Genomic DNA, 18,261 nt, shown 5'->3' with positions numbered 1-18,261 from the left:
GGAACGGACCTTAAAGATCATGGAATCACAGAATGGTTGGGTCAGAGCCTTAAAGATCATGGAATCATGGTCTGGTTGGGTTGGAATGGCCCTTAAAGATCATGGAATCATGGTATGGTTGGGTTGGAAGGGACCTTAAAGATCATGGAATCATGGTATGGTTGGGTTGGAAGGGACCTTGAAGATCACGGAATCATGGTATGGTTGGGTTGAAGGGAATCTTAAAGATCATGAAGTCGTGGTATGGTTGGGTTGGAAGGGACCTTGAAGATCATGGAATCATGGAGTGGTTGGGTTGGAAGGGACCTTAAAGATCATGGAATCATGGTATGGTTGGGTTGGAAGGGACCTTGAAGATCATGGAATCATGGTATGGTTGGGTTGAAGGGAATCTTAAAGATCATGAAGTCGTGGTATGGTTGGGTTGGAAGGGACCTTGAAGATCATGGAATCATGGAGTGGTTGGGTTGGAACGGACCTTAAAGATCATGGAATCACAGAATGGTTGGGTCAGAGCCTTAAAGATCATGGAATCATGGTCTGGTTGGGTTGGAAGGGTCCTTAGAGACCATCCAGTTCCAATGCCCAAATATAGGCTCTGCTTCTTCTTTGGTTTGTTACAGAAATACAGGTTCTCCCCCTTTGATTCTCTGCGCAGTGAAGTTTCTCTGTAGGAGTCATCTTGGGTGCACTGTCAGAGCAAAATGTTTGGAAAAGGGCTCCGAAAATGAAATGGAAGTGTCAGCAGTGGTGGGGCCAGGTTGGACTCCGAGAGTGCCGTAATGAGAACCCGCTTTGCAGCGTAACAAACACCATCATTGTTTTAGTTGCTCGTTAGTTAATGTTGTTCTAATGAGGCTCTGCTAATGGCATCATCTGACATTGGGCAAAAAGAAGGTTGGGGGAGTTAAAAAGAGCCTAATTAGCAAGTTAATTATAGTGGGCGAGGAAACGGCCCGGTTATATAAATCAGCTTCTGTTACGCACACATGGCAAAAACCTCTCTGAGCTCGGGGAGCAGAAGTGGGGTTGGAGGTGGGAATGTCACACGGAGCTGGGGTTCCTCAGCCCAAAGGGAGCCCAGGAGCCTCCTGCTGCTGCACCTTCCCTGCCTCCTTCCCCAGCAGCCGCAATAGGAGCCGCCGGCACCCGCAGCATGCTGAACAAGAAGAAGTACAATGTCGATGGCGATGCAGGGAGAAAAGCCCAGGTGAGGGCAGCCCCCGGGCACCCTAAGGCTTTTTCCTGCCCCTAACATCCCTTTCTTTCTCTCTCTGTCCTCCTCTGATTCCCCAAAACCGCCTCTTTTGGAGCTGGCTGGGGGAAATCCCTCCTTTCTGCAGAACTCCTTTATTTTCTCTCGGCACAGCGGGGCTGGTCTGTGTTGCACTAGGATGAACTGCAGGCACCAGAACTGCGGTGCAAAGACCCAGGAACGTCCCCAACTAGAAGCAAAGCTTCTCTCATTGGCACATAAGGACTCGTGGCTCCTTGCACATTAACACTTGTGGCTCAGGTTTCTCAGACTGAAGCAGCTGGAAGTGGAAAACCACAGCATCGGTGCAACTCCTAAGCCACGCACCTGCAGTTCTCCAAGCCTTCCTATTCCCTCCTGATTAGCACAGCCAGCTGCCACCAGTGGAGGCATTTCTACTGGAGCTCAGGTTCCACCTGCATCCTCTCTGTCTGACCCATCCTGCAACACCTCTTGTTGAACAGAGCCAACGTGATGGAGATGCTCCTGCACGTAGAAACACTTTGAGAGGTCTGAATGCAATTGCTGCACCGCTGGGAATTACTGCACCTTGAATGGGCGACGTGGGGAGGGGGAATCCCAGCAGAGCTCTGTAATAGCAGTTATTCGTTCCCTTGCAAACTGTCTCCACATTTCCCATCATTGCACGCCGATAACCTGGTGCTTTCATGGACTGGTTCTGCTCGCAGGGGTTTAAATGAAAGAAGAAAAGTTATTTCAGGCCAACAGCTTCTTAGGAAAGGAATCTAAACCCCACTGTGTGTGCTCAGGTACCCTGTCCCACCGGGACCCACTGTGATTCCCAGGGATGAAGGAGCTCCCATCACCTTTTCCCTGCTGCTTAACCCCCTCAAACTCAGCTTTATGTTCCCAGAAAAGGGTCAAATTCCTTATGCATAGGTGACTTCTTCAAGCAAAACCACCTTCTCAGAATACCCCGAGGGTTCAGTTAATAGACTCAACTAATGGTTTGCAGTAAATTGGAGATGTAAATATTTAATCCCACTGCACCGTGTCGCCTTGTATTTTGCCCATAGCAAAGTCCAAGGAGTTTTGCAAGTCGTGTTTCTGATTGTACAGAATGGGTTGGGTTGGAAGGGGCCTTAAAGATCATAGAGTCGAGGAACGATTGGGTTGGAAAGGACTTTATAGAGCATGGAATCATTGAATGGTTGAGTTGGAAGGGACTGTATAGATCATAGAATCATGGAGTGGTTGGGTTGGAAAGGACTGTAATGGTTGGGTTGGAAAGGACTTTAAAGAGCATGGAATCATTGAATGGTTGGGTTGGAAGGGACTTTATAGATCATGGAATCATGGAGTGGTTGGGTTGGAAAGGACTTCATAGAGCATGGAATCATTGAATGGTTGGGTTGGAAGGGACTTTATAGATCATGGAATCATGGAGTGGTTGGGTTGGAAAGGACTTTATAGAGCATGGAATCATTGAATGGTTGGGTTGGAAGGGACTTTATAGATCATGGAATCATGGAGTGGTTGGGTTGGAAAGGACTGTAATGGTTGGGATGGAAAGGACTTTATAGAGCATGGAATCATGGAGTGGTTGGGTTGGAAAGGACTTTGTAGATCATAGAATCATGGATTGGTTGGGTTGGAAAGGATTTTAATGGTTGAGTTGGAAAGGACTTTATAGAGCATGGAATCATTGAATGGTTGGGTTGGAAGGGACCTTAAAGATCATAAAATCACAGACATGGAGCAGCCCCACTGCTTGTGGAAGAGCACTGGGAACAAGGGGAGCCTGATGGGACCGCATCCAGAGCCCAGAAATGGGACATAGGGACAAAGCCAACCTCCGTGGCCCAGCAGTGGGATCATCTGCAAGAGCAGGTGTTTGGGTCAGGTGGGAACCTGCATTGGGGCAAGCACTGATTATTTGGCCTTATTGAGCCAAAATTGATTAGTAGGGAGCTTTTCAACCAAGAGAGGGGACCAAATGAACCGCGGACAAAGAATTCCTGCAATGAGAGGCTTGTTGCAGGAACGGGTGTGAAGCTGCAGGCAGGAGCCTACCCTGTTGTAAATGCATCTCTTAAAGCTCATTTCACCCTAAGAAGCATCTAGACAGGGGTGACTCTGCTCTAATTATCCCTCCTGCACATTACGAATCCGAGTAATTACTCCTAATGGCTCTGTGTGGCGGCTGCTGCTCACGTCCTTTTCTTGGCAATGCTGACTGCAGCATTTGGGTCCCCGTTTGACCCAAGGTGGCCCATTTTTGAGGCAGGGGAAGGCTCAGCTATGCTCTCTGCCACTGTTTGTCCAAGCATCCTTAACTGACCTTGGGTGATAGAAATGCTCCTTCACACAGAGTGTGGCTGGAATTCATGACTTGGGGTGGTTTGGGTTTTGTCTATTGTACTTCTTTCACAGTAAGCAAAGGGGTTTCCCATTCACTGCAAAGAACACTGCAGGGTGGGTCAATCCCTTGTCATTCTGCAGAAGCTGGGGAGCAATCGGGCTCTCCTGCAACAAATAGCTTCTATTTATAGGGAAAATAAGTTTGCGTGGAAGGGGGATGGAAACCATCTACGTTCTGTGCTGTAAGAAGGCTCGAGGAGGAGCGTCAGTTATTCAGAGGAGGGCTCGGGATCCTTCTGCCCAGCCCTTGGGTTTTCCCACCTGCTCTAACCCCCTGTTTCTCTCCCCAGATCCAGTTTGCTGACCAGAAGCAGGAATTCAATAAGCGCCCGACGAAAATCGGCCGCCGCTCGCTGTCCCGCTCCATCTCACAGTCATCAACAGACAGCTACAGCTCAGGTTGGTGCCCCCCCCGTCCGTGTGTCCTGTCCCTCTGTCTGTGCACCCCAACATCTACGTGTCCCATCCTGACACCCACCTGTCCTATGCCAGCATCGCTGTCCCCCAGCCCAACATACGTGGATCCCATCTCAACATCCGTGCATCCCAGTGTCTGCGTGTCCCACCCTGATGTCCATGTAGACCATGGAAAAGGAGGAGCGTGGGAAGGGATTGTTGCTTTTATCTCATCATCTTCACGTGTGTTTGAGTGGAAAAATAGGTTGCTCTGCTCTTAAAACTCTCCTTTGAACCCTCGTGTACGTCTCCTGCTGCCTTTCCTCCTCTCTTTCCCTTTCTTTTTCTCTTCCCGTTCTTTCCCTCCTCTCTTCCCCTTTATTTCCTTCTCTTTTTCCCCATCTGGTTTCTTTGGGCACTCCCAGTTTATACTGATAGTTCATTCCTGGAGCAGACTGTGAGCATTTATTAAAACCTAACGAGATCAGGCTGACTTCACCGTGTGCCCCACACGTGAAATGTCCGACGTTTGGTGCTGATGCAGAAACGTGACACAGCAAAGTCCTCAAAACAAACCTGGGGGAATTGGGTGTTTTTCTGGGAATGGGAATTGCTCACTGGGGGTGTTCTCACATTTTGGGCAACAGACCCATTCAGGGTCCATGGCACAGTGAGGCAGTGCCGCTCACTACCTGAAACGCAGCTCCTTTTCCCTCTCCCTTCCCTTTCCTTTCCCCTTTTTCCCTCTTCTCCCATTTTTCCATTGTCTCTCCTCTCCTTTCCTTCCCCTATTCTCTCTCTGCTTTCCCTTCTTTCCCTTCTTCCCATTTTTTTCCCCCTCCCGTATTTCCCCTCCATTTTTCCCTCCTGTTCCCCCCCTTTTTTTAAATTCCCTTCTTTGTCCCCTTCTTTCTCCCTCCCCCTCTTCCCCCTTTTTTTCTTTTTAACCTTTTTTTTCCCCCCTTTTTTTTCCCTTTTTCATCTTTTCCGTTCTCCTTTCCTCTCCCCTCCCATCAGTGCACAAGAATCTGGGTGAGATTTGATTTACAAAAGTCGCCTTCAGCCCCAGGAGATCTGCAGTTCTACAGAGATCTCTGCACAGCTCTGCGATCCTCCCAGAGCCCTCAGCATTGCACCGTGGGATTTGGGGTTGAGCAGCCCTGCTGCCCACCCTTGGACCCGCACAGGGGTTTGGGAACAGGATTGTGGCAGAGACATTCCAGCAGTCCTTAATTCCTGCTAAGAGCATTAGAGCTGAGCTGTGTGGGGAGCCCAGCACTGAGCTCGGCCCTGGGGATCACTGGAGGGTTTCCTGGGAGCCAGGAGGGAAAGGAGCTGGATCTGGGGTGCTGCCTGATGGCCGTGCCTCGGATCTTCTGCTGTGGCAATGCAAGCAGAGCCGTTGGTAGGGCATTGCATGGGCTCTGAGTTCTTGGAAGGTGCCGCAAATCCTTTTTTGGGTCATTCCCACAGTCTGGGTGCCTCCGTAGCGCTGTGGTTGTGGGCAGAGGTAGGACCGTGGGCTCAGCTCTCTGCAATGCAATTCATCCACCCTTCATGTCATTCTACTCCTCTAGCATTGTTTAAGCACGGAATTGGGGTAGAAAGATGCAAATCAGTTCTGGCTGCTCAGCAGGACAGCATCCTGGAGCTCCTTACCTCTTGGAGACCTTCCCAGGAGAGATGCTGGGTGCTGAGAAGCTCCGATCTGGGACTCTTGACTCATAACGATTTGCAGTTCCAAAAGGAGCTCAGCAAAGGGAAGCTTAGAAATAAACTCATCGGAGGGCATTCGATGAGCGAGCTGCAGGTCAGTGGTCAGCTCTGCTCAGCTCCCCTTGCTGCTCCAGGGGATAATTTTGGTGCCAGGTCTTGTGTTCATGCAAACCCATGCAGAACTGTGCCACTGTGAGCTGGGTGAAGGGCTTTGGGTAATGCTGCGTGAGGAGTGAGTGATGGGCTCCTGAGTTGGGTGCCAAGGGGCAGCTCCTGCCAGAGAGGAAGGGAAAGAAGAGGAAAAGGAAGAGAAAGAAAAGGAGGAGGAGGAGAAGAGGAATAGAAGGAAAGGGAAGAAGAGGTGGAAGAGGAGGAAGAAGAGGCAAAATAGTGTCGGAATGTTTCTTCCCTTTCCCTTTATCAAACAAGCAAAAGGAAGGAGGGCGTGGTTAGTGAGCGTGGTGGGGATGGTTTGGTGGTTGAGCTTAGGGATCCCAGACCTCTTTTTCAACCCTAATGCTTCTTTGAACATGAAAGCTCTGCTCCCTTTCTGACCTCCTGTTCTCCCCCAGCTGCCTCCTACACCGACAGCTCTGACGATGAGACCTCCCCCCGAGACAAGCAGCAGAAGAACTCCAAGGGCAGCAGTGATTTCTGTGTGAAAAACATCAAACAGGCAGAATTTGGGCGTCGAGAGATCGAAATCGCTGAGCAAGGTGAAACACCGCGTTCCTTCCGCTCTGCCTTGTTCAGGGCTTGTTGCACTGCTCTTCCTTCTCCTGAAGGTGGAGATTTGCAAAAATGTGATGATATTGAATCCTAAGTTGTAGGAAGAAGCTTCTTTGCTGGTAGAAATTTGGAAAATGTGATTATATTGCATTCTGGGTCGTAGGGAAAAAACCTCACAGGGATATAGGATTAGTTTTAGCTGTGCCCTGACTTCTTTGATGCCTCCGTTGAAGGTTTTTGCTTCTCCATGTGTGGCACTGATGGGCCTCTCTCCATTTTGCCTTTCAGAAATGCCTGCGCTGATGGCGTTGAGGAAGAGAGCTCAGGGAGAAAAGCCACTGGCTGGGGCCAAGATTGTGGGCTGCACACACATCACAGCCCAGACAGCGGTGAGATCCCATCCATAACCTCCTCCTGTTTTATTTCAGTGTGGCACTGATGGAAGTGGGGCTGCTGAGTGCTGTGGCTGCCTGTCGGAGCTGCAAAAACACTTGGGTTTGAGTTCTTTAAGGTCCTGTCCAACCCAACCATTCTGGGGCTCTGAGATCTTTGAGGACCCTTCCAACCCAACCATCCCATGGCTCTGAGATCTTTGAGGACCCTTCCAGCCCAAGCCCTTCTACAATCCCATAATTCTACTGGTAGTCAAAATCAGTAACACAAATTCACACCATAGATTCGACGAACTTCAGATGGCCAGTGGTGAAAATGAATTACTCTCTGTCCGTGGATCTGTTCAAGCACCACAGATGCGTTTTGTATAACTGCAGGTGGTGTAGCAGAGATGCTCTCCGTAGCTCTTCCTATCTCTTAATCACAGAATCACAGCATCACAGAACTGTAGGGGTTGGAAGGGAGCTGCAGAGCTCATGGAGTCCAACCCACTGCCAAGGCAGGTTCCCTACAGCAGGTCGCACAGCTCGGCATCCAGGCAGGTCTTGAACATCTCCAGAGAAGGAGACTCCACCACCTCCCTGGGCAGCCTGTTCCAGTGCTCCGTCACCTCACTGTAAAGAAGTTCCTTTGCACATTGGTGCAGAACTTCCTATGCTGCAGTTTCCGGCCGTTTCCCCTCATCCTGTCTCCATTCACCACTGAAAAGAGTCCAGCCTCGCCATTCTGCCCCCCACACCTTAGGTATTTATAGACCTGGATCAGGTCCCCTCTCAGCCTTCTTTTCTCCAGGCTGAACAGACCCAGTTCACTCAGCCTTTCCTCATAGCAGAGATGCTCCAGGCCCCTCCCCATCTTGGTGGCCCTCCGCTGGACTCTTCCCAAGAGATCCCTGTCTGTTTTGTGCTGGGGAGCCCAGAACTGGACGCAGTGCTCCAGGTGAGGCCTCACCAGGGCAGAGCAGAGGGGGAGGATCACCTCCCTCGACCTGCTGGCCACGCTCTGTGCAATGCACCCCAGGATGCCATGGGCCCTCTTGGCCACAAGGGCACACTGCTGGCTCATGGCAACCTGTCGTCCACCAGGACACCCAGGTCCCTCTGTGCAGAGCTCCCCTCCAGCAGCTCATCCCCCATCCTGTACCGCTGCATGCCATTATTCCTCCCCAGATGCAAGACTCCACACTTGCTTTTGTTGAACCTCATCCGGTTTCTTGCTGCCCAGCTCTCCAGCCTGTCCAGCTCTCGCTGAATGGCAGCACGGCCTTCAGCCAATCCTCCCAGCTTCGTATCATCAGCAAACTTGCTGAGGATGGCCATCTATCTTAGGATAGGACACGATCCTGAATGTGGTTCCGTGATGCTGTGCTCCCTCTGAGCTTTGTGGGCATCTCTGCGTGTGCTCAGGGGTGATGTGAGGTGTCTGTAAGGCACTGCTGTTGGCAGTGGTAGCCAAATCACATTTCCTCTATCAGATATGCATGGAGATGTGGTGGGCGGCGATGAATGCGGCTGTGCCGTGTGAAAGCTGTTGGTTCTCCTCCAAAACCAGGAGCGGCAGTGGGGATTTGGGAGGCTGTGTGGTGGGGATGGGTTGATGGTTCGAGGTCTTTTCTAACCTCAGGGATTCTGTAATTCTCTGGGCATGATGGGGATGGGTCGATGACCTTGGAGGTCTCTTCCAACCTTAATGACTCCGTGTTTCTATAAGCTGATATTTTGGATCTGTGTGAGGCCAAGCTCAGCTTTTTCCTGATTTTGTTCTTTTTTTTCCTTTTTTTTTTTGTTTTTTTAAATCCAGGTCCTGATGGAGACCCTGGGTGCCCTGGGGGCCCAATGCAGGTGGGCTGCATGCAACATCTACTCCACCCTCAATGAAGTGGCCGCTGCCCTCGCTGAGAGCGGTAGGAAATGTCGCCTGCTCCGCTTTTCCTGCTTTGAAAAGATTTCTGCCTGCCCCCTCAGATCGACGGGCCTTACATTCACTGACATTCTCACATGTTTGCTTATGTTCTCCTCTAGTTTTTTTAGTTATTATTATTTTTGTCTTCTAAATGTAGAATAAACCCACAGGAGGATGAAATTACTGCGCTTGGTTCTTTCCGTTAGGGAGCGCACGCTGGGCGCAGTTCAGTTCTATATGAAGTCCAGTTCTGCAAAGAGAAGAAATTCTTACATGTCAGCCATGGCTTTGGCTGCAAGGGGTGAGGGAGAACCTTCTGGGGCCAGCATTCACAAACCAGGAGCTGCTGGCGTCCACCTGGGAGATGCCTTAATTCCAATCCTGCTCTACCTGGGTAGATTTTCACCACTCCCCAGGCGAACTGAGGAATGGTTTGGGTTGGAAGGGACCTGAAAGACCATTGAGTCATGGAACGGTTGGGTTGGAAAGGTCCTTAAAGATCACAGAATCACAGAGTGGTTCCCACCTCCCTCTCTGTGCCAGGATTCCCCGTCTTTGCTTGGAAAGGAGAATCTGAAGACGATTTCTGGTGGTGCATCGATCGCTGCGTCAACGTGGAGGGCTGGCAGCCCAACATGGTGAGATGTCATGGCCGTGTTGGAGCTCCAAGAGGGAGCCCCCTTCTCAATGGGGCTTAGTGCATTTCCTCCTGGTTTTAGGCACAGCTTTGTCTTTGGTGGGGAAAAAAAGAGCGAATTTAGGGGAATCATTTGCAGCTGCCAAGTGTGCAGTTTGCATTGTGATTTGTAGCCCTAGAGCTCGTGATCTAAATGAGACGAATAGTAATTAATGGGAGGAGACAGGCATGGATCCACACTGTTTGTTTGCCAGTCTTGGCTTGTTTGAGTTTCAAAAAGAATTGTGAAGGTCAAAAAGTCCACCCTCAAGTTGTGAATCTCAGTCTAGACACAATATTGGCTTTTTTTTCTTCTTTTTGAGGAGTAGTTTCCCATTGAAAATGCCACAAATTGCTAAAGTGAAGCTAGGAGAACATGCACACCAATCCCAAAATAGGAACCTCTGGTTTGGGAGCTCCACATCTTCAGAGACAATGCGATCAGATGGGAAGTTCTGTATGAAACATGCTCAAATAATGTAAAATAAGGGGAAAACTGGGGAGCATTCGGAGCTTGCATGGTTGGGCTGTGCATGGGTATCATGGGGCATGACACGCACAGATGGGGCTTGGCTACAAAGAAGGTCCTTCGAGGGAAGATTCAGGTGCAGCTTTTCTCCCTTTGTGCCTTGTTGGGGTCAGAAGGAATTGTCAGCGTGGCGACACCGCGGTTGCTTTTCTTCCAGATTTTGGATGACGGAGGAGATCTCACTCACTGGATCTACAAGAAATACCCCAACATGTTCAAGAAGATCAAGGGGATCGTAGAGGAGAGCGTCACCGGAGTGCACAGGTAAGGGGAGATGGCAGAGAAGGGCTGCACAAGGGACAGCCTTTGGAGAAAGCCAAAGGTTTGGGCCTAAGCTCTCTGGAAAGGAGTGAGATGTGGCAGAGGAAATTACGATTGCTTTGGGGTGGGATTGCAGACAGGGAGAGCTGCAGAGCCGTCGCTTCATCTCAGAGTCATCCTGAAATCAGGGTGCTGCTCAGATCCTCAAGAGTTTATATTTGTCCCTCCAGATGCTCTCCATTCATCCTAGCAAACCAAAACACTGCAGAACACACCTGGACGTGTTTTGCACTGATCCTCTGCTTTTCCCTTATTTCTCACAGGCTCTACCAGTTGTCCAAAGCAGGGAAACTCTGCGTCCCAGCCATGAATGTAAATGACTCAGTGACAAAGCAGAAGTTCGACAACCTGTACTGCTGCAGGGAGTCCATCTTGGACGGGTATGTGCTGCTCTCTGTGCAGCTACACATAAACATCTGCACACTGGGCTTCAGAGTTCAAATGTTGTGCTTGTGGGAAAATCATCCTGCAGAAAATGGCATTTCTTCCTCTCCTTCTCTCTAATTTTCTTTCTTTTTATGGAATTGAGCGTCCATCCCCCTAAGTTTTGGCCCAACTTTGCCAAAGAGAGGTGAGGTGAGGACAAGTTGCCTTCCCGCAGTTCAGACGGTGCTGGATCTGGTGGTGCTTGTTGGAGGAGTTGGACTCCTCCTCGTGGGTTCCTGCTGGTTGGGATATTCTATGGTTCTGTGGTGATGATCCCAGCAGCTCAGTCAGCCCCAAACAAAGGAGAAGTTGGACTTCACACAGTGGCAGAGCTGCACCACGGATGATGAACTGAACACGTAGAAATGCAGACACATCTCCTCCTGCTGAGCTGTGCTCACACTGCTACACTCCCCTCTCACCTGGTAGCACCAGGGCATCTCAGAGCTCCAAAGTGGGCATCTTGTTGACCACAACAGCATCTTTTTCCCAAATCTTTTGGAGCACCTCCTCCCTCATCTCGGCTTTGAAGCGGTCTTCTTGGTAGAGATTGTTGTGACCAAAAGGGAAGAGGATCCATGTTTATAATATGTGTCCTGGTAAGAGGACGTGAAGGTGACCCTTAAAACGACTGCTGCTTCCCTGCACGATCGTGCAGTTTCATCCCCACAGTTCTGCTGCATTTTGGAACAGCTGGTGCTGGATGTCATCTCCAGGCAACTGGAAGAAAAGGAGGTGATCAGGAGTAGTCAGCATGGGTTCACCAGGGGGAGGTGGTGCTTGACCATCCTGATGGCCTTCTATGATGTCTCTGGCTGGGTGGATGGGGGGAGAGCAGTGGATGTGGTCTGCCTTGATTTCAGCAAGGCTTTTAATACTGTACCCCACGCCATCCTTATAACAAAGCTGTGGGATGGACGAGCGGGCAGTGAGGTGGGTTGAGAACTGGCTGAGTGGCAGAGCGCAGAGGGTCGTCGTTGGCGGTGCAGAGTCTGGCTGGAGGCCTGTGAGCAGTGTTGTCCCCCAGGGGTCGGTGCTGGGTCCTTGTTCAGCATCTTCATCAGTGACCTTGATGAGGGGATGGCGGCCACCCTCAGCAAGTTTGCTGATGATACAAAGCTGGGAGGATTGGCTGAAGGCCGTGCTGCCATTCAGCGAGAGCTGGACAGGATGAGAGCTGGGCAGCAAGAAACCGGATGAGGTTCAACAAAAGCAAGTGTGGAGTCTTGCAACTGGGGAGGAATAATGGCATGCAGCGGTACAGGATGGGGGATGAGCTGCTGGAGGGGAGCTCTGCACAGAGGGACCTGGGTGTCCTGGTGGACGACAGGTTGCCATGAGCCAGCAGTGTGCCCTTGTGGCCAAGAGGGCCCATGGCATCCTGGGGTGCATTGCACAGAGCGTGGCCAGCAGGTCGAGGGAGGTGATCCTCCCCCTCTGCTCTGCCCTGCTGAGGCCTCACCTGGAGCACTGCGTCCAGTTCTGGGCTCCCCAGTACAAAACAGACAGGGATCTCTTGGGAAGAGTCCAGCGGAGGGCCACCAAGATGGGGAGGGGCCTGGAGCATCTCTGCTATGAGGAAAGGCTGAGTGAACTGGGTCTGTTCAGCCTGGAGAAAAGAAGGCTGAGAGGGGACCTGATCCAGGTCTATAAGTATCTGAGGTGTGGGGGGCAGAATGGCGAGGCTGGACTCTTTTCAGTGGTGAATGGAGACAGGATGAGGGGAAACGGCCGGAAACTGCAGCATAGGAAGTTCCGCACCAATGTGCGAAGGAACTTCTTTACAGTGAGGTGACGGAGCACTGGAACAGGCTGCCAGGGAGGTGGTGGAGTCTCCTTCTCTGGAGATGTTCAAGACCTGCCTGGATGCCGACCTGTGCAACCTGCTGTAGGGAACCTGCTTTGGCAGGGGGTTGGACTCCATGAGCTCTGCAGCTCCCTTCCAACCCCTACAGTTCTGTGATGCTGTGATTCTGTGACAGCTCTTCCTTCTAATGATGCCCCAGGGCCTGGCCAGAGGCAGCTGTGTCGCTGTGTCATTGGGGGCTCGGGTGCCTGGTGAGGAGTTGCTCCCAAGTTCTGAGTGTCTGAGGGCAGAGTTGTTACTTTGCTGCACCTTTCAGCAGGCTAAAAAGGTTGGAATCCTTAAACAGATTCGTTATTTCTTGTGATTCCATGTTTCATTGATCTTCTCGATCGGGATGGGGGAAGGCTGGTCGTCTCAGCTGCGACAGGACGGGCACTGAGATGGAGCTGAGGAAAACCTGAGCCAAGGTGCAAGGAAACCTGCTGGAATTTTAATCTGAATTCCTCGGGAAGTGTGGGGGAATTTCACCTTCCCTGCACTGCTGACCTATTTCTGCACGCCAAAAATAGCCTGCGATGTAGGGCGCTCCTGGGGAGGAGGCAGAAGGAGAATGGGTGGGAGGGGGAGCTGTGCTGGGGGACAGCAGCGGGATTCTGGCAAGCAAATACCGCCTCTGCGTCTTCCGCAGGTGTTTCCATGAGACGTCGTGGCTTTTGTTAATAAAATGGGACACAAAGAAGATATTTTGGAAAAGATTTTTAGAGATCTGAACTGAAAAAAAAATCTATCTATGTGTGTGTAATCAAACCCCAAATCTGTCCTCTTTGTTCCGATTCTCAGCATCCAAATTGGCCAAAGCGGAAACTGCCGTGCGGGAATAGAAATGATTCCCGTTCCTGCTGCTGGAGTTTAATTCTTTGTTTCTGTTTGCTTAGCCTGAAGAGGACAACAGACATGATGTTCGGAGGGAAGCAGGTGGTGGTGTGTGGCTATGGGGAGGTAAGGGCTTCCGCTGCCCAGATGAGGGCTGTCCTTGCGAGATGTGCAGCAGAAACCAAACCTGAGCTTTAAGATGTGTCACTGCTCCACGCTCAGAGCATTTGAGCATGAAAATACCAACAGTGAAATGTTAAGGGACACAAAAATACCTGCGGTGGCAACGACCGGGGGCTGAGCTCTGTGGGCGCACAGCTGTAGCGCCGTGTGCCGAAAGCAGCTCAAGAAATAGAAGCGAGGTTTGCCTTGTTGATGTGTTTTCACCCTCAGATGGAGGGATCCTCCTGAGAAAGCAGTTCCACTTTAGGGAGGCGTCGGTCCTTATCGGCACTGCTGCGTTCCCTGCAGTACGGGGGGCTGACCCTCAGGGATGGAACTGTGACACCTCCTAAACAGAGCAGAGGTTGTACAGAACCCTGGCATGTCCCCTGAGATAAATGTCATCTCTTGGTGTTGTTTGTCCTTCTGGATACAAGGACGACTTGGGGGAGGGAGGGTAAAGAGCTCTCAGAAAGCCAAATAATCAGCACTGTCATGTCTTCAGCTTCGAGCTGAGTTGCAGCCCGACCCATGTCCTACATTGCTCCAAACCTGAGAATGTTGGGCAACCTGAGTTTAGCACTTGTCTATTTTTTTGTGCCTCTTCTACCTTCCCGTGCCCCAGATCTGGGAATCCTGCATGCCTCCGAAGTCCCTCATCTTCCTCCTCTCCCTCCCAGGTGGGCAAGGGCTGCTGCGCGGCGCTGAAGGCCATGGGCTCCATCGTCTACGTGACTGAGATCGATCCCATCTGCGCCCTGCAGGCCTGGTAAGCACCTGGCCTCCCTCCTTTCTGGGGGTGTTCTGCAGGAAAATTGTGGCCACGAAGCAGTGGGAAGCGATTGCAGGATGTTTGGGTTTGACCACCCTCCATAAGCAGCATGTCTGTGTTTCCATCACCATCACCTGCAGAATTTGGGGGTATGACCTCCAAAAGGCATTTGCAGCGGGAAGAAGCAGGAATTGGGACAAGCTGAGAGATAAGAGTGGGGAAAAAAAAATAATTGTACAGTAACTGCGATTTTGTAGCTCAGGAGAGACAGAAATAAGCTCTCAGGGGAACTGCTGACAAATCCTCCAAAGTCCTGCCCTGGTTCTGCCATGTGCAGAGCGCACCTTCCTCAGTGAAACAAACAAAAATGGGCATTTTTGGATGCTGAGTTTGCAACAGAAGGGCGTGAAACCCCCAAAATCCACTTTTTAGTGTCACATCTTGCGCAGGAGACCCAAATCTCTATGCTTCACCCCAGAAATGCTTGGGGCACGGTGTTGCTCAGCGCTCCGTGTTGGCTGTCGTGCCGTGTTAAGAGGTTAAAATGAGTATCCGAGAGGTTTTTTTTTCCTCTGTTTTTTGGCACATTTGTTGTTGCTTTTCCAACGACCTGTTTTTTTTTTCCCTCTCAGCATGGATGGGTTCAGGCTCGTGAAGCTCAACGAAGTCATCAGACAGGTGGACATTGTCATCACCTGCACAGGTACGCGGCGCTGGGGTGGGCAGACGAGCACCCAGCTCTAAAGGAAAGGGCAGAAAATGGGCAAAGTCACACCCATAATTTGCGTTTTTGTGCCTGCTGATATTTCTGCATTCTCTTTTCACAGGCAACAAGAATGTAGTGACCAGGGAGCACCTGGACCGGATGAAGAACAGCTGCATCGTCTGCAACATGGGGCACTCCAACACTGAGATCGATGTGGTGAGCGCTGCGTAGCACAGGGTGGGTTCTGCGGGGCCGTGGGGAGCTCCTGGCCCCACTTCAGCGTGAGATATTGAGTAAAATAACCCACCCATCCGCTGCACGGCACTGCCAGGAGTCCCACAGGATGTCTGTGGTCTTTAAGGACCCTTCTAACCCAACCGTCCCATAGTTCTATGATCTTTAAGGACCTTTCCAACCCGGCCGTCTCACGGTTTTATGGTTCTTTGACCGTTTGCGTGCTGTCTTTCAGGCAAGCCTGCGCACACCAGAGCTGACCTGGGAGCGGGTGAGGTCCCAGGTGGACCACGTCATCTGGCCAGATGGGAAGCGAATAGTGCTGCTGGCGGAGGTGAGAGGCACGGAAAGCGACCGCCTCCCGCTGCAGGAGCGTGGGGAGACCATGCCTCGCCCCAGGAGGGAGGCACAGCCTCAGGGTTGGGTGCTTTTCCTCCCCAGGGCCGCCTGCTGAACCTGAGCTGCTCCACGGTGCCCACCTTCGTGCTGTCCATCACCGCCACCACGCAGGTGAGTGGGGCTGGGGGGGTGCTCAGCCCGTAGCACGCGGCGCTGACTCACCGAGCGTCCCCTCCATGCAGGCTTTGGCTCTGATAGAGCTGTACAATGCTCCCGAGGGCCGCTACAAGCAAGACGTGTACCTGCTGCCAAAGAAAATGGGTAAGGACGTGCTGGTTGCCTTCTCTTGTTCTTTATTTCCTCACCAGTGTTGAGCAGACAAAGAGGTTTTGCCATGCTGGGCATCATCCTCATCCGTCCTCACCCTCATCCTTGTGGCCCAGGGCTAATGGAGGTGCTGTTGGACACTTCACTTCTCCAGACCCAAATCTGGAAGTTGGAAGAGGCGCAGCTCAACAGCCTCATTTTGATACATTTGATATATATATTTTTTTTGAGCTTTGAGGCTCCTCTCTCAATCTGTCTCAATTCCGACAGCGAGTGTTTATGGGACATGGAGTGCTTCCAAGATATGAATGCTTTGAGAAGGTCAGGGGGAGGGCAGCTTCTGTCTGGGCTGCAGAACAGCTTGCCCAAAGGTTTGTTTTTTATCAAAGAAAAGGACAAAGCCATTTCATACCGCAGCAGCAAAGGCGAATCTCTGCCGTTCCGGCATTCGTGCTGCGACGCTTTGTGAAACTGTCGATGCTTTGTGCAGGGGATGGGCGGCGGGAGCTCTTTGCCTCTTTCAGAAGAGCTGCAGGGAGCTGTGCTTCGAGCTCTGCTCTCTCTGCTGCTCGTCGCTCAGAGCTGTGCTCCGCTCCTTGCTTGGAATATTTCAGATGAGTACGTGGCGAGCCTCCACCTCCCGACATTCGACGCGCACCTGACAGAGCTCACGGACGAGCAGGCCAAGTACCTGGGGCTGAACAAGAACGGGCCCTTCAAACCCAACTACTACAGGTGCAGCTCCTGTCGGCCACGGAACTGCGGAATCGTGGAACGGTTGGGTTGGAGGGACCTCACAGCTCATAGGATTGAGTTGGGTTGAGTTGGGAGAGTCCTCAAAGCTCCCGGACCTCGTTGGGTTAGAAGGAACCTTAAAGACTGTAGAACCGTGATTGGGTTGGAAGGGACCCCAACGTCCCAGCGCTGCTGTGGGCTGGGTGCCCCCCAGCTCAGGCTGCCCATGGCCCCATCCATGGCCTCAGGGATGGGGCACCCACAGCTTTGGGCATCAGTGCCAGGGCTGTATCACCTCTGGCTGAAGGATTTCCTGTCCTCAGTCTTGCTCAGAGCAGTTCCCTGTTGTTCTGTCACCATCTGTCCATGTACAGATGCACTCTCCTCTGTTCCTGAGTTCCTCCAAGTTCCTCTCCAGGTCTCCCCAGCACCTCACTCCTGCCCTGGTTGCACCCAGGCTGAGGACTCCCTGGATGGCAGCTGTTCCCGCTGCAGTGCCCCCGGGCAGCTCTCAGGCAACCAGGTTATTTTTGAAGCCTGACGCAGCGGGGCTGGCGCTCAGCAGCGCTTGGGCTCACACCAGAGAGGAGGCACTGAAAAACCCCACATTTCTGTGGGTCAGTTCTCCCTCCAGGCTCAGGACTTGGGGTGGTGACTCCGCACACACACACACGCAGTGTAACCAAAGCCACCCAACCCAAAAGCCAATGTGGACTTGTCCAAAATTTCCCCTCTGTTTCTGATAAGTTCTGCTGCTCTAAGCCAGGTTCGGGTGCTGGAGGTGGCAGTGCAGCTCCCTGTGCCCTGAGCTGATCCCAACCCACAGCGCTGTTGGCACCGCTGATCTTCCCCTTCCCTCCCCCCGACTAAAAATATCTCCGAATTCCGAGGGAGGAGACAGGACCTGGCTCCTTCCAACACCATTTCAGCCAACACCAGGTGTTGGATGCACTGGTCCCTGTGGGTCCCTTCCAACTCAGGATATTCTATCATTTTCTTAGTGTCCAGTCCAAAATTTCACCGTTTCTGTGTGCCGAACCCTGGTTTTCTCTCTTTTCCAGGTATTAAGTTCCTGCCGCTGTCGCCACGAGGAACAGAACCCAAATCCTTTCTCAACTACTGTACAGGATGAAGCAGCGCAAGCTTGCTACGCTCGAGCCGGGCTTGCTCTCGTAGTAGACCGTGTGTTAGGTTATTTATTTATTGAATTAGAGTTCTGTGCGCGGCTCTGCCTCGTGTTCGTGCTGCCGCGGACTGGGAGACGCTCCGTTTCTTTCCCTTCGTTTCGTTTCTCTCTTTGTGGTCGTTCCCATTCGGGGCTGTGTGAGGATGAGGGTGAGGAAGGAGCCGATGGGGTGGGGACTCGCCGGCGCTGCGCTGCTGCTCCGTTCCCAGTGCCAAGCTTTGCCGTGAACCAAAGTTTCCTTCCTGCTGCTCGCGTTGTTCCGAATCACGGCCGGAGCGCGACGGCCGACGGCACCCACGTCAGGTCCTCTGCAGCCTCGTTGGGAACACGCAGAGTCTGATTTCCCGGTGACGTTCCTCCATCACATCCATCAAACCTCCTCTGGGCGGAGGAGC

General features: G+C 51.9%; 1 protein-coding gene across 1 annotated transcript in view; it reads left to right on the top strand.

The window, feature by feature from the left end:
* Window positions 1-17,812, top strand: part of AHCYL2 (adenosylhomocysteinase like 2) — a gene marked incomplete at both ends in the record, with an annotated part of 45,664 nt that extends 27,852 nt beyond the window's left edge. Inside the window, 16 exons of the mRNA XM_079533860.1 lie at window positions 3,928-4,036; window positions 6,322-6,465; window positions 6,767-6,867; window positions 8,672-8,774; window positions 9,317-9,411; window positions 10,136-10,242; window positions 10,563-10,679; window positions 13,468-13,531; window positions 14,248-14,336; window positions 14,972-15,042; window positions 15,167-15,261; window positions 15,515-15,613; window positions 15,721-15,789; window positions 15,861-15,939; window positions 16,560-16,727; window positions 17,742-17,812. Coding sequence (XP_079389986.1) covers window positions 3,928-4,036; window positions 6,322-6,465; window positions 6,767-6,867; window positions 8,672-8,774; window positions 9,317-9,411; window positions 10,136-10,242; window positions 10,563-10,679; window positions 13,468-13,531; window positions 14,248-14,336; window positions 14,972-15,042; window positions 15,167-15,261; window positions 15,515-15,613; window positions 15,721-15,789; window positions 15,861-15,939; window positions 16,560-16,727; window positions 17,742-17,812 — 1,581 coding nt within the window. The remainder of the gene's footprint in view (window positions 1-3,927; window positions 4,037-6,321; window positions 6,466-6,766; window positions 6,868-8,671; window positions 8,775-9,316; window positions 9,412-10,135; window positions 10,243-10,562; window positions 10,680-13,467; window positions 13,532-14,247; window positions 14,337-14,971; window positions 15,043-15,166; window positions 15,262-15,514; window positions 15,614-15,720; window positions 15,790-15,860; window positions 15,940-16,559; window positions 16,728-17,741) is intronic.
* Between the last annotated feature and the right edge of the window lie 449 nt (window positions 17,813-18,261).

The sequence above is a fragment of the Tetrao urogallus genome (genome assembly GCF_951394365.1).
Source record: "Tetrao urogallus genome assembly, chromosome: 1".
In the NCBI taxonomy this organism is placed as follows: domain Eukaryota; kingdom Metazoa; phylum Chordata; class Aves; order Galliformes; family Phasianidae; genus Tetrao; species Tetrao urogallus.
This window is presented reverse-complemented; position numbering and strand designations above follow the sequence as displayed.